General features: G+C 43.5%; 2 protein-coding genes across 3 annotated transcripts; both read right to left on the bottom strand.

Moving 5' to 3' along the window:
- Positions 1-4,485: 4,485 nt before the first annotated feature.
- LOC115728066 lies at positions 4,486-7,017 on the bottom strand. Its single transcript, XM_030658393.2, has 3 exons — positions 6,763-7,017; positions 6,491-6,676; positions 4,486-6,276 (listed from the first exon to the last, which is right to left on the bottom strand). The coding sequence occupies exons 1-3, from the start codon at positions 6,937-6,939 to the stop codon at positions 4,738-4,740; spliced, it is 1,902 nt and encodes a 633-aa protein (XP_030514253.2). The 5' UTR covers positions 6,940-7,017; the 3' UTR covers positions 4,486-4,737.
- Positions 7,018-10,425: 3,408 nt separating this feature from the next.
- On the bottom strand, positions 10,426-13,602 carry LOC115728063. 2 transcript variants are annotated; one of them, XM_030658389.2, is made up of 4 exons: positions 13,295-13,602; positions 12,389-12,536; positions 11,394-11,707; positions 10,426-11,281 (listed from the first exon to the last, which is right to left on the bottom strand). In XM_030658389.2, the coding sequence occupies exons 2-4, from the start codon at positions 12,510-12,512 to the stop codon at positions 10,463-10,465; spliced, it is 1,257 nt and encodes a 418-aa protein (XP_030514249.2). In that variant the 5' UTR covers positions 12,513-12,536; positions 13,295-13,602; the 3' UTR covers positions 10,426-10,462. The 2 variants fall into 2 exon arrangements, with proteins under 2 accessions (XP_030514249.2, XP_048135056.1); XM_048279099.1 differs by lacking the exon at positions 13,295-13,602 and adding an exon at positions 13,066-13,271.
- Positions 13,603-13,620: the final 18 nt, after the last annotated feature.

The following is a 13,620-nucleotide window of genomic DNA, read 5'->3' on the forward strand; positions in this document are numbered from 1 at the left end:
CTAGGTAGGTTTCAAAATATGGACGATAGGTTTTAAGTTCCAAAAATTGGAGAACTAGTTTCGGGAGTAAGTTTTAAGTTGCTTATGGAACCTGGACCGACTACGGAGCCCTTGTTGAGATGGCTAGTGGGAATGTAATGGTGTTGGCGACTCAACACGAGGATGGTGGCAGTGGCAGTGGCGGTGGCGGAATCCGAGAGAGTAAGAGATATGTACAAGTATTTAATGGTGGATTTCATAGATTGTCAAATTTACCAATTTGGAGAATCCCAATCCTTCGATTAATAACTTCAAATTTGTGAAAGTTTCGATAGCTCCAATTTGTAGATAGGGATACATGATGTGTGCGATTGGAGAAGAGATAATACACGAAACTGCGAGAATCCGAGAATCCGAAAAAGTTATTAGGTAGCTTGATAAGATATTTTCGCGACGCATATTCGAAGCACTTAAATATCTGTAGATAGTAGATACCCCCCATCATAGGCATTACGATCGTGCTAGAAAGATGCATTCATGTGTCAACTTGTCATGTACAGCGACATCAATATTCAATACTCAATCAAATGTCCGAATGCTCCAAAGAAAACACCATAGAAAGCCACGAAAACCGCCCTTCGTTGTGTTGGGGAGAATAACGATCACTGTTCCTCGTGGGGAATGTGCTCCACCAGCTGATCCTGATTTTTCTGAAGGTATCTCGCACGCGACGAAAGGAAAAAAGAGTTCGAAATTGGACATTTTATTTTATGCGTTTTGCTTGCCTTTTCTTTTTATTCAATTATTCTGATAGCGTGCGCGGGAATGGAATGGAATGAAATGGAATAAAAGGAATGTGCCATAAGAGATGAATCATCGAATCCAAGAGCCGCACACGTGAAATGTGTCTCAATGGGAAAGAGAGCGCATTATTACATACCCCCGGGCGAGCGCAAAAAGCTCGACGGGTCTCGGCTGTTGAATCAGGTGGGTCCCACGTGGCATGCGCGTCGTCTGAACAATCGAGATCCGCCGGGCTCGATATATGCTCGGTTCATGCAACCGTTGCTCAATCGATAACGCAAAAGTCTGGAATAACTAGTTGCGTGCTTGATAGTCCGAGTCGAATTTTCTTGGAAGGATAATTCTATGCTTTGGTAGGTTTCTGAGAGAATTATCTACCCATTTAGGGTTTAAATTATTGTAGTCGGCCGCCGTTTTTACGAGCAAGAAGCATCTAATCAATTTCGTTGTTTATACCGCCAAACCTGCATGCATGTTCACATGACGGGAAGTAACACAGTTCTGGGTTGAATCGGCTGTGAGTCGATTGAAACAAGCTAGCTTTAATTATTGTCTGCGTCAGTGGAAATAATGCACGTTTATGGTTATGATTTTGATTTATATTTTACCATTTTGAGCAAGGCAATCCACAACTTGACCCCCTCTCACTAGAAGAGGTAAGAGATAATATCCAATCGACATTTGAAGGGACACAATGAAAATTAGGGACGATCGATTTCGGAGTAGGCGGTCCCCACCCTGGAACCGGGAACTGTCCACTAAGGGTGAGTTCCACGGAATGGGAATCGGGCGACCGCCCTTTGGGACCATGGAACTTGATACATGTTCGATTTCATTTCTCAACTTCTCAATTTTGTCAAGTTATACGATTTTTGGGGCTCGAATGGTGGATTATAATGACAAGGAACCTGTTCTCTAGGCGGAAAATTAAAACAAGGGATAGGGTCGCATGATTCAATTTGACTAATTAGCATCACGTGTGACTACGTGAGGAAGAACTCTTTGACCCAACGGAGATCTAATCGGATCCGTGACATGTATTTGTTAAAAATTGGTGTCGGGATTCAACAGCCTCATCTAATTATTGCAATTGAATGCACATCCAGTTTGACAAGAGGTAACAAAATCCTAACGGAGGTTTTAAGTTTTGATTAACTTATATCATGAAGGAATCACACTTAAGGAGGCTAAGAGCTATAAATGAAAACGTGCATCTCATGTTATATAAGACTTATGAGAATTAGGGTTAGTCTAATTTAATGACAAACTACTTCTGCAATTTATAACCGTTTCCTATCTCTCATCAATTTTTTTTTTTTTACTTTTGGATGTTTCTTATATGTTTTTTTTACGTCGTAAATCTTTTCTACCATCCCTAGAATATACTCCATTAACGCTCACGTTGTTCTACATTTCCAACAAAAATACGGTCATATTGAAAACTTATTTACAACACTCCAACCAAAGAACAATTATTTTCCACACAAATAAACACCAAAAAAATGGTTTTTATCGAAAGATTGAAGAGTTATTGACATCAAAGACCGTACGACCAAAGGTTGCAACCTTTTGTATTGAAGGGTAAGTTTGGGAATAAAAAAAGATTAAGATGTAATGGATAAAATAACACACAAGGTCCTTGAACTTTAGTCGAATATGTAATATTATCTCTAAACTTTTGATTTGCTCAATGTGGTCCAATGTACAATGACTTTTTGTACTTTTAATTTGTTCAACGTAGTCTTTAAAGTTTAGTCTAATATTTAATATGGTCATTGGACTTCTAAACATTTTCTTATAGGCTAATGACTATATCAAACATCTACCAATAGTTTATAGGTCACATTAAATAAATTTAAAATATAAAGACGACATTACACATAGGGCTAGATTTTAGGAACCACATTACACAAATTAGAATTTTAGAGATAGTATCACACATTAGGCTACAATTCGGAGGCCATTTGTGCTATATCCCAAAACAAAAGGAGGAACTCTGAATTTTCTTGTATTATATTTTAAGTATTTATAGTACCAATTTATATTTATATGCTCGCCAAATAAAAGATCGAGTGTTTCTCCATTGATCTTCTATCATAAATCAACCTAAAAACGAAGAATATGTTTATGTGTAAAAAACTATAATAAGGGGAAAATGAACTTGTTTTTTTGTAATAGGGGTTGGGTGGTACTCGAACCAACTTTTGTGCACCTAATCTGGTTCACTTTGGACGATTTTAAGGATGCATCTCCCACATAGTTTTGATACATACAGAATGTTGCGCCTCGACTTGCTCTCAATAAGGTTTGAACCCAAGACTTAAAAGAAGCAAACTCCCTTGTCATTTGTGGCGATACTTTATCGGTAGTAGTTCTACCTTTGGTTGTACCGTAATTAAAATTTAAATGCCACTTACTTTTGCTAGCAATTGCATTGGTTGTAAGAAAATAATTCAAACTCATCTTATGAAAAGCATAATTGATGAGTGAATTCATTATATTCACACATGAATGTAAAATCAGAAAACCCTTGCGCTAGTTTTGGAGGCCCAATTTTGTAGAATACCTCATCCTATTCCGAGGAATCAAACGGCCCAAAATAACGTATACCAACCCAAATTTCAACCCCAAAGAGTCCATTTGCCTTCTGGGTCAATTGCCACGAGGCCCAAAACCCGTAAGAGCTCCGAGGGCGTTTGTTTCATAAAAAAATAAATAATTTAAAAATTATTTTCATAAAAACGATTGCTTGTATTACTTGCGAAAATGAATGAGTGATTAATATCATTATCTCCCACGAAAATGTTTAAAAATATTGTCGTTAATGAAAACAATTCCCACCGACTAATTATTTCAACATATACAAGCAATCATTTTTAGGAAAAATGTTTTCCAACAAAGAACGTTATTGGTTTCGTTTGTCGCCGCCAGCGGGCGGGTTGCCACCTAGTAAGTTTTATCAAATGTCTTCACAGAACAAGATGGTGCATTTGAGACTTACAGGTCCTGCTGTATGGAGCTTCAAACATGGAGCAAGCACTTCTGGGTTATGTGTGGGAGTGGAAGCCATTGCCTTATCCTCTGGTGGATCGCTTAATTTTGGTTGGTATCAACTCTTCCGGTATCAGTAGCAGCAACCCAGCGATCGTTTTCGTTTTTCGACGATTGGACGTCATTAAGAATAGGATTAGAGCAAGATGAGAGATGATTATCCAGCAGATTGCCTGATTGCATACGTTGATATAAGAGTCTTGAAAAGTTCGATGCAACAAGCTCGACTCTAACGAATTCTATGTACACAAAAGAGGGGTTGCGCATGGACTTGGGTGATTAGGCACAAAAGTGTCCGTTATTTCTTGTTGATTCTTTCCAATGATTTTTCTGATTTCTCTATGCATGGTAGTTATTATCCCTGCCAGTGGCGCTTGTAGAGTAAGACCGAGCAGCGACCAGGCCCAAGCAATCTGATCGATCCCATGCTCCGAAAACTAGTCTTGATTACCTCCATGTCAGGTAGGTGTTGCAGTTTCATCAGAAGCCAAGGATGGGAGAGATGAGAGTGTCGAAAGGGAAACACTAGCGAGTTTTCGATCTCATCAATTAGTAGGATATTAGCCAACCATAAGAATTGCTCGACCTCGGACTGTGTCCACTGTGATTGCAGCATGTTAAGAATGAGCGACTTAAGTTCTAACTTGAACATGTTTTAAGGACCACGACTAGTGTCACGCCATTGATCTGTCATTGGCTTTTCCAGGGGGGTTCCTAGGCAAGTAGATTGCGAGCAAGACATAAATACACACCAAGCTAGCAGAAGCAATGCCAAGAACCAAGATAAGAAGCAAGTTCATCAAATAACTAAGGACAAGGCATTCATAAACAAGGACTAGGAGAGATCTCTCGAGGAAGACCAAAGAAAACCTGAATATAATCCAGAGTCACTTAGTGAGAAATCTAGCTATTGACTCCATTGAAAAGTGAAAGGTACTTGAGCACAAAGCAATAGACCTCGCACAGGGCAATCGCGCCGCTCAGGTTGGTATCGAGGCCTGCCTTCTCTTCCTCCAGGGCCTGGCGCTTGCGTTCGGACTCTTCTAGCCGCTTCATCAGCTCCTCCGTCTCGGCCCTAAGCTGAGCCTTCGCCTTCTCTAGGGCCACACGCTTCCGCTCGGAATTGTCTAGGTAATTCCTCAGCCCCTCCGTCTTATCCACAAGCTGAGCATTCTCCTCCTTCGGGTCCTTGTGCTCGCCCTCGTACTCAACTAGGAGCTTCCACAGCTCCTCTGTCTCGGCCGTAAGCTGAGCATTCACCTCCTCTAGGGCCTCACGCTTGCACTCACACTTGTCTAGATACTTCCTCAGGTTCTCTGACTCGGCCACAAACTGGGCGTTCTCCTCCTCCAGGTCCTCGCGCTTGCACTCGGACTCATCTAGGTGCTTCCTCAGCTCCTCCATCTCGGCCCCAAGCTGAGCGTTCTCCTCCTCCAGGACCTGGCGCTTGCACTCGGACTCGTCTAGCTGCTTCCTCAGCTCCCCCGTCTCGGGCCCAGGCTGAGCGTTCTCCAGGGCCTGGAGCTCGCACTTGGACTTGTCGAGCCACTTCCTCAAATCCTCCACCTCGGCCTGGAGCCAAGCATTCTCCTCCTGGAGGAGGCCCTTACCCTCGCTGTACTCGAGGCAGCACTCCTTGTAGTACTCCGCGCATGAGACCTCGTCGCGCGTCTTCTCATCCAGGTAGGAAGCGCGGTCACAGAGGGCTTTGAAGCTCTCGCGAAGCAGCACCTGCTCTTCCCGGTCAATGTCGTGGCGGGCAGTCAGGTCCTCGAGTTTCGAGAAAAGCTGGTGGTTCTCCATGGTCAGCTGGTGGACGTCGATGCTGTACTGAGCCGCGACCTGGTAATAGTCATTGGCAGCGGCATTGGCCTTGTCCAGCTCCTCGAGGAGATACTCCCTTTCACTTGCCCAAGGGCTCGCGTAGTATCCTCCTCCCCAGCCGCCCCAGTACTCTCCGATCCCACCTTGTAAACAGCCGTACATTCCGGCCCCTGGTGCTGCGGGTGGCACACACTTGTAAGTCGGTTCCTGCGAAGGGCACGAATCATCGCCCGGGGTGATATCTTGTGGCTGACCAAGCGGCGGCTCCCCACTTCCGCAGGTCGCTTGCAGAGCATTCAGCGCATTCTCATCAATGTCTTCACAACAACCCGCGGCGGGCTTCGCAGTCTCATCCAACTTATCAACAGCACGTACCTCAGAAGTCTTCTCTTCGAGGCCCGCGGCGGCTTTTGCTGGCGTCGGGTTTGTCTCGGCTACCACCGCAGTCTCCTTCTCGGGGCTCTCCCATCGAGCCGCCTCTTGCTCAACTTTAGACACCACTGGCTTTTTCTTGTTTTTGGTCGAAACTCCAGAAGGAGACTGCACAGGAGGAGGCATAGCGACGCTGTTTCCTTCCCTAGTCTTCTTGGTTCCCTCATCAAATATTGTCGCCCAAACCTTTTCTCCCGAACAATCAAAAGTGAGGTTTATGCCAAATCAAAATAAACAGGCTACGACTTTTGGACAATAAACGATTAACAAAATCCTAGAATTCGGAAGCTCAGGTGTTAGGGTTTCGCTCTTTTACGATATGTAAGGCAACATCGTACATGCAAGGAGACCTAACTTGGCGATCCATCGACTATATTGAAGAGAGAGAGAGAGAGCTCACTTTAGCAACCTCTCCAGGATGCTTGGCCCACCACGCCAGCGACAGGCGAACCATGCTGGAACCCCCGAAAAGGAGGAGGGCCATTGTGGCGAGACATGGCGGCCGGCCAAATATCGAGTAGGCCTCGAGAAGGACCGCCGCGACGTGCTCCGGGATAAAGAGAACCCACGAATCCCTCTCCGATCGCTGCAACAAGGCGGCGCGCACTCTCGCGTTAGCGTCGCAAACCAGAGGCCGCGCATAATTCAAAGAACCCTAGAACTGCCGCTCACCGGATTATCCGATTGGATGACCGAGCGCACCCAATACAGGACTTGGAAGGCGAGCGAGAGCATGAATCCCAACATCGGGAACATCGCCGACAACATGTAGGCCTCGAGAAACGCGGCCCTCTCCAGCCAGAGGAGGAGCACCCGTAGCTCAAGAAACGAATCCCTGGTTTGAGCCATGGTTGATCAAAAGATTCGCAGGAGCTGAGCTAGGGTTTAAGGTACGTTTGAAGAGGAAGGGCTTATTATATACATTAGCGCGCGCGCGCGCGCGTGTATGATGTTGCGATTACCTTGGGAAGTAGAGAGATTGCCCTCGGATTACGATTGGGACTCGATCGAAGTTTGTTTTCTTCGAATTGAAACGATGTCGTATCCTCCTTTTGAGGGGGACCTGATCGCTTTCCTCCGCTAAGATTTCGGTTTGCTTAGGGCTTTAAAACTACTTGAAATCAAAAGGGAGAGAACCCGGGGGAGGGAGCCTCTAGCGGGACTCACCCGATTGTTAGGGTTTCCTTTGGCTTTAATCGATATACCGGTATGTAGATATGGTCGTAGAGATGAAGAAGAAGTCCTAATGAGTTTGAAGGCCAGGACCGGCTCGATCGGATCGGCCTCGATTTTTTGGCCCGAGTTAGGCTCAGCCAGACCATCGAATTTTTTTGTTCCGGTTGCGTTCTCAATTATGGACCGGTCCGACCTACCGGCATGAGATGCCTAGGGTTAAAATTCATTGGCTCAAAGTCATGGGAAAGAAGTGCATATTAAAAAAGAGAAAATATTTAACGATAAATCTTGAATCATATGCGGGCCTCTGTAAGCCATAAAAACTAAGAATCACTAATCGTACAACGAGGAGTCAGGAAAATACGTGGTACAAGCTCTATTTATTTAGCGAAAAATCACTTTCAAGAAAATGTCTTGCAAATTTTTTGACGTTTGGTGCGTGGAAAATAGGTTAGTCAAGAGAAATATTTTTCATTCAATGTAAAAAAAACACCTTTAAAATAAGGGAAAATGACTTCTTTATAATTCGTAATTAAAGTTTTAGAATATTACGTATGTTTTAAATTGGGGGATTTATCTCCAACCGGCCCCATACCGAGATGATTAAGTTTGGTACGAGCCTTTTTTTTTTTTTTCAATTTTCATATATAGGACCAAGGCACAAAGCGGCCCTTAAAAATTCAAGATCGGTCTATTTAGGCCAAAAAAAATCCTAAATCTATAGTCATAAATCTTATACATTTGTGCCAATTCAGTTCATCCGGTCAATTTTAATCGAAAATTACCGACGTGACGTGGCGGACTCTGGTATTGATAGTTTTTAATAATATTTCAATATTTCTATAATTGTATAATTTTCGTGTATTTTTCCTCTTTTTTTCGTTTTCTTTCTCTCATTCCTTCTTCCTTCAACCAAAAGAAAAAAAATACATAAAAATAGGTAAAATATTAAAATATTATTATAAATTGGCCACATTAGCTTTGGCCGCGTCACGTTAGCACTAGCCGCGATACGTTAGCAATTCCCTGCCAAAATTGGCAAAATGCACCGAATTGGCACAAATACAAAAGATTTAGAACTGAATTGACCAAAAAAAAATTTAGGACTGAATTGGTACAATTGCAATAGGTTTAGAACTTTTTTTTTTAGTAATTCTTCCATAAATAAACGGCAAAACATAAGGAGAAACTATTTATCTTTTCGTGGACACAATGGGAAGAACAAAAAATATTTTCTCTTCTCTATCTCTCTCTCTCTCTCCGTTGATCGCCTCTCTTCATCTACCACGATAACTTTATCCATTGGATTTAGTTTCGATACGCCGTAATCTAATTGGCCGCATAATATATTAAAAACCAAATCGCCAGAACATAAACGCAGTCGCAGGAATATATGAAACCAACCCAATGAATTTGATTTTCAGACAAAAAAAGTTTTGGTTTGGACATTAACACGATCAGTTTCTACATTTCTAAATACCTTAAAGTGCTCATGAATGTATCATTAACTCAACAAGAAAAGCCCTATGGAGATAAGTTATCATAACAAAGTTGTCGTCTCTCGACAAACAAGGTCGATGACAAGAGGGGAAACCTTACGTGTTGAAAATTTCTAAATCGTCCGGGGTTGATTAGATGATAAAATGATATGAAATTTGCATTCGGAAATCGTGAGATTTCGCGTACAATTTCTGATCCACGCAACCTTCCAATGCTTTTGCCATGGGCGAATCAAAATTGTTACTTCAAATACCAACCGAGCCAATTCCTTTTTTTTTATATAGATAAAATAGAATTCAATACAGTATAATAAGTAGAAGTACAATAAAGAAAGGACTCATATGATCCACACAAGGAAAAGCACTTGCCATTCGTTGGTTATTAAGAACATCCCGGGGCTCCGTCCGGATCTCACGAGTGAATAGAAAGTTGGATGTACGGATGGATCTCACCCGAATCTCCTTAAAGACTAATTTGGTTCCATTTAAATGGATTTACCCGATGTGAGATATCACATTGTTCGAGAAATCATAAATGATATCGGTGGCCATTGGTTAAAGATTAGAAAGCAAACGGTACATACGACGGAAAGTAGAATCAATCGATGACGAAAACGGAAAGTAAAATCAATCGATGACGAAAGTACTTTACAAATCTAGAAACAGCATGACACATAAGAGTGTGTGTGTGTATATATATATATTATTTCTAAGTATACATTAATATCATTTATTTAAAACTCACCACTGCATATGCCCAAAATTTTGACTACGAAGAAATTGAAGATCAACAATCACAAAAAATCAAAATTCTACGAAATAAGAAAGTGGGTGCGTTAAATACATTATGTAACACCTCAAATTTACAAACGCGATCATTGTTTAAAAGTCATCATTGAGAAAAAAAAAAAAAGCTAGAGAATTTGCTATCGAAATAATGTATCAATCACAAGCAGATTAGATTTCTACATAAGAAAATAGGTTCATTAAATAGATAGCAAATCAACTCAAATTAACCAACACAATCATTTATTTAAAACTCCTCATTGCATATGTCCATTTAGAAAACTCCACAGACTAGTTTCTTTTAGGAATTTTAGAAAAATGCAGACAAAAGGAAAAAAAAAAAAAAAGGGAGGGGGTGGCCGGGAGGCGAGGAGAACAAGCGCCGCAAACGCCGTCAAAGGTCGCCGGCAGCACCACCTGCGAACCTCCCGAGGGGCAAATCGCACGTGCGTGTGCATCGATCGTTTCTATTTTTCAAGGATCCACAAGGGGGAAACACCGGACAAAGACCCCTCTCACTGATCAACCCGAACGAGGGCGGTTTAGGGTTTAATACGAGCACGTGCGACACCACTTCCCCACACCCCCGTACCACAGCCTTTCCCGAACTCCGATTAAGAAACGAGGAAAGAGCGCGTCCACCTTCTATGTGGGACAAACCTCTGTCCTTCCTCAGCTTCTTGCAAAGTTTGCTCCTTTTGCAGAGCTCTGCTTTGCTTTCCGCGTCGTGGCTTTTTGTACTTTGGACATCATTATAATTGCAAGTGCAAAACATGTTTCGATCTCGATTCCGAACCGCTAACTCTGAGTGTTTATTGTGTTCTCGGCCAACCGAGCATATTATGGTCACCTGTTTTTACTGAAATCTCTGTTTCTACAATGACACACACAAATCTCATGCTCTGTTTCCATCACACCAGTTCATCTAACAAGCTGCTCAAGCGATGACTTTCGATATGGGACTGCAGGGACGCGATGGACTCCCCCAACTTGGAAGAGTCCAGCTCGATCTGACGTAGGCGATCTTCGGTTTCGGCCACCCGAGCCTTTGCGTCCGCAACCGCCCGTTCTTTCTTCGCCAAATCCTCCAGATGGTGTTCTAGTTTTAGCTTTGTGGCCTCGAGAACGCGATCGCATTTGGACTTCTCTACCTTGATGGCGTCGCGCTGAGCGATGAGCTCCTCAGATTTCGAAAGCCTTTCGAGCACCTGGCACAGCCAATCGACCTTAATTCGCGAGGACTCCAAGTCCTTGAGAACTGCCGACATTTCTTGGAGTTTAGACTCCGTCAGCTGAGTGGTTGAGGAGGACCGGAGATCGTGAACCACCAGGCAGACGCACTCGAGGCAATAAGAACGCATGGCGATTGATTCCATGCGGCAACTCTCAGCTATATCCCCATACTTTTCGAAAATGGCCCGCAAAGTAGAGGAGACGCTCTCTTTGACGTAGTACTTCCCGACGGAAACTCTGGAATCCAATGCAACTGACTGGACCTCCTCCCCCTCCTCACAGCTGGCTTCAGATGGACGGTCCAGGTGAGAAACGCCGGAGCTCAGAGAATGGTCATGCAATCCTACGTGTTGAGTGCCTTCTTCCCCACCATTGACGGGAATGGATGAGACTACCTCAGGAGGCATGTGACCCTGATTGCTCTCCGTCTCTTTTGGCAGTTTCGATGATGTAATTGGAGTAACACTTGAACTCGAAGCTTTAACGGGACGATCTGGCTGTATGTATCGTATTGCGTACGTTATTCCATGTGCAATCAACGTCTACATACCACATATACCCTATAATCCTTCAGAGAGAGAGATGGAGAGAGAGAGACTGACTACTTACAGAGAGACCAAGAGCTGGTGTGGCATTTCCTGAAGTTGTAGTGAAACGAGAGGTCCCAAGTTGCCCCTTGTTGAAAGAGAAGTCCTCGAAATGAATTTCTCCAGAGAAAGGCCAGGATAACGATTCAGGATTTGTGCTCTCCGATTCAGTTTTTGGAGAAGTTAATTTCGAAGGAGGTGACCGAGCACCGGCTACGGGGGCAGAACGGATGGTTGCTTTCTTGAGCGCATCCACTGGCTTCTTGTTAAAACTTGACCCCCTAGTCGTTCTCCTTCCCGGACTCTGGTTGTAACCATCAGTTCCGGTATTGTATCCTGCAACAGATTAAGGACCAAATCTTTCGTTCAATCAATCACTCGGATGCTCTGTAGTTGCAGCAGTTCCTAGACCGGCCAAAGCGGGGGAACTTTTCCTGCAACTTTATTGAGAATGAAGGTTGCTTCACTCTCCTTTGATGATGACTAATATGCAATGCACTTTCTAGATATCCATTGAGAGCATCAAATGCAAAACAAAAGACATAGCAAGTTCAGCATGGTTAATTGATAGCGACTTCCAACTCCGGTACTCCATTTCCGTCTGCGGAAGATAAATCCTAGCGACAAACCGGCAGCCGAGTAACATTGTGAATTTACTCCGAATATTGAATACAAAGTATGCACATCGATAATCACTGAGCTTCAAAATAACGCAGCATGTCTGCAGTCCGAAAGTCTACTAGTTAGAATGCAACAGATGCAAATCAAAATTCTCTTCCTAGATTAAAACTTGGCCAATGGACCTAAGTTTTACAACTCGAATCGACCTGAAAGGTCACTCGTCTCTGACCAAAGAAAAGATCCGCCCACCTCCCCTTCTTCCGTCTGTTTCGGGGCAGGACGGGCAATGAAACAACCATGTCTTTGCATCTTTAGAGTACAATACATACTAACAAAGAGAATGACACCGCGACAACAATCGAGAATCAAAAGAGGACCTATGGTTTGAGAAAGCACCTGAAAAACTTTTGCTCTTGTGGGCCTTTGATGTTGCGATCTTTATGTAGCAATCTTCCACACATCTATGGAAAGGATTTGCCGCGTTTACGCAATCTGGGTGAACTCTTTCCCTCTCAGCCATCTATTCTCAGATGGCACTTTGCCGCTGCGCATACACAAACACTCGATCAAACAGATGCGACGTAATCACGGGAACGAAAAGAAACGGATGCGCCTTCAGCAGCAGCATATCTAGGAATTCACAGTTCGCACAACAGGTCCTTCCAGCAATCGACGAAAGCAGGCCACGGGTTTTAGTAACAGCTTAAAATGCTTCCAAAATCAACAAATTAACAACAACTAAAAAAAAGGCGTCACTGGCTATATTAATCATCAAATTTTCCATAGGCCTCTGCAAATTGGCCCGTTGAGAAGCTCAGTTTTTCATTTTAGAAACTGCAAGAATTGAACTTCATGCCCATCTATGGTGGAAAGACTAGTATCAACTATCAAGGGCTCTCTCTCTCTCTTTCCCCTCTCTCTAAATTGGCGTAAAACTTTTCCAGAAATTAAGGTGAAAACCGTTCCTTCGGTGCACAAAAAGTACAGAACAGTCCTTTGAAAAAGCTTTTGCTGCTATCTGTCATGACACGGGGGCACAGAGCATCCAGAGTGTGGATAACGATGGTACGAACCGAAATTCCGAACAAAACCAACACAATCACTCCCTCCGGATTCTGACCCCCGCTGTTCTGTTCACGAACTTCACGAACAAACGGGGAAAGAACCAATAACAAGAGCATCAGACAAGACAGCAACAAAACCACGACATACCCAGAAGAAAGGAAGGACACTAATCGACGATAAGCATCGAAGTAACGAAAAAGGAGCAAAGATGGCGCCTGAAGAACGGAAACCCCTTACCGATAAGAGAAGAGGGAAAAGCACGAGAACGAGAGGAGAGCTCCGACTCCAGCTCTCTGTTCTTCTTCTGGGTTCGTGAACTAGTATGAACATGGTTTTCCCCTTTTTTCTCCGGGCGTTTAAATTCCACCCGTCGCTGTCGCGAGTTCCACGATTTGACCGGAATTAAAAGACCGTCGGTTCGTCAAACCCATCACCGTCATCACTATCACCGTCGTCATCTTCATGTAAACGCGCGAGGGAGTGGCGGAAGAATTTTTCCTCTGACTTCGAGGGAAATTTCGCAAACCACAGATTCTCGCGTTTCTCACACGAACCGGAAAAAG

The sequence above is a fragment of the Rhodamnia argentea genome, chromosome 5 (genome assembly GCF_020921035.1).
Source record: "Rhodamnia argentea isolate NSW1041297 chromosome 5, ASM2092103v1, whole genome shotgun sequence".
In the NCBI taxonomy this organism is placed as follows: Eukaryota; Viridiplantae; Streptophyta; class Magnoliopsida; order Myrtales; family Myrtaceae; genus Rhodamnia; species Rhodamnia argentea.

Coding starts and splice junctions, on each gene's coding strand:
- LOC115728066 (XM_030658393.2), bottom strand. CDS start 6,939: ATGGCTCAAACCAGGGATTCGTTTCTTGAGCTACGGGTGCTCCTCCTC. Junction 6,677..6,762: donor TCATCCAATCGGATAATCCG/GTGAGCGGCAGT, acceptor GCCTTGTTGCAG/CGATCGGAGAGGGATTCGTG. Junction 6,277..6,490: donor ATCCTGGAGAGGTTGCTAAA/GTGAGCTCTCTC, acceptor TCGGGAGAAAAG/GTTTGGGCGACAATATTTGA.
- LOC115728063 (XM_030658389.2), bottom strand. CDS start 12,512: ATGGCTGAGAGGGAAAGAGTTCACCCAGATTGCGTAAACGCGGCAAAT. Junction 11,708..12,388: donor CAAGAGCAAAAGTTTTTCAG/GTGCTTTCTCAA, acceptor AATCTGTTGCAG/GATACAATACCGGAACTGAT. Junction 11,282..11,393: donor CACCAGCTCTTGGTCTCTCT/GTAAGTAGTCAG, acceptor CGATACATACAG/CCAGATCGTCCCGTTAAAGC.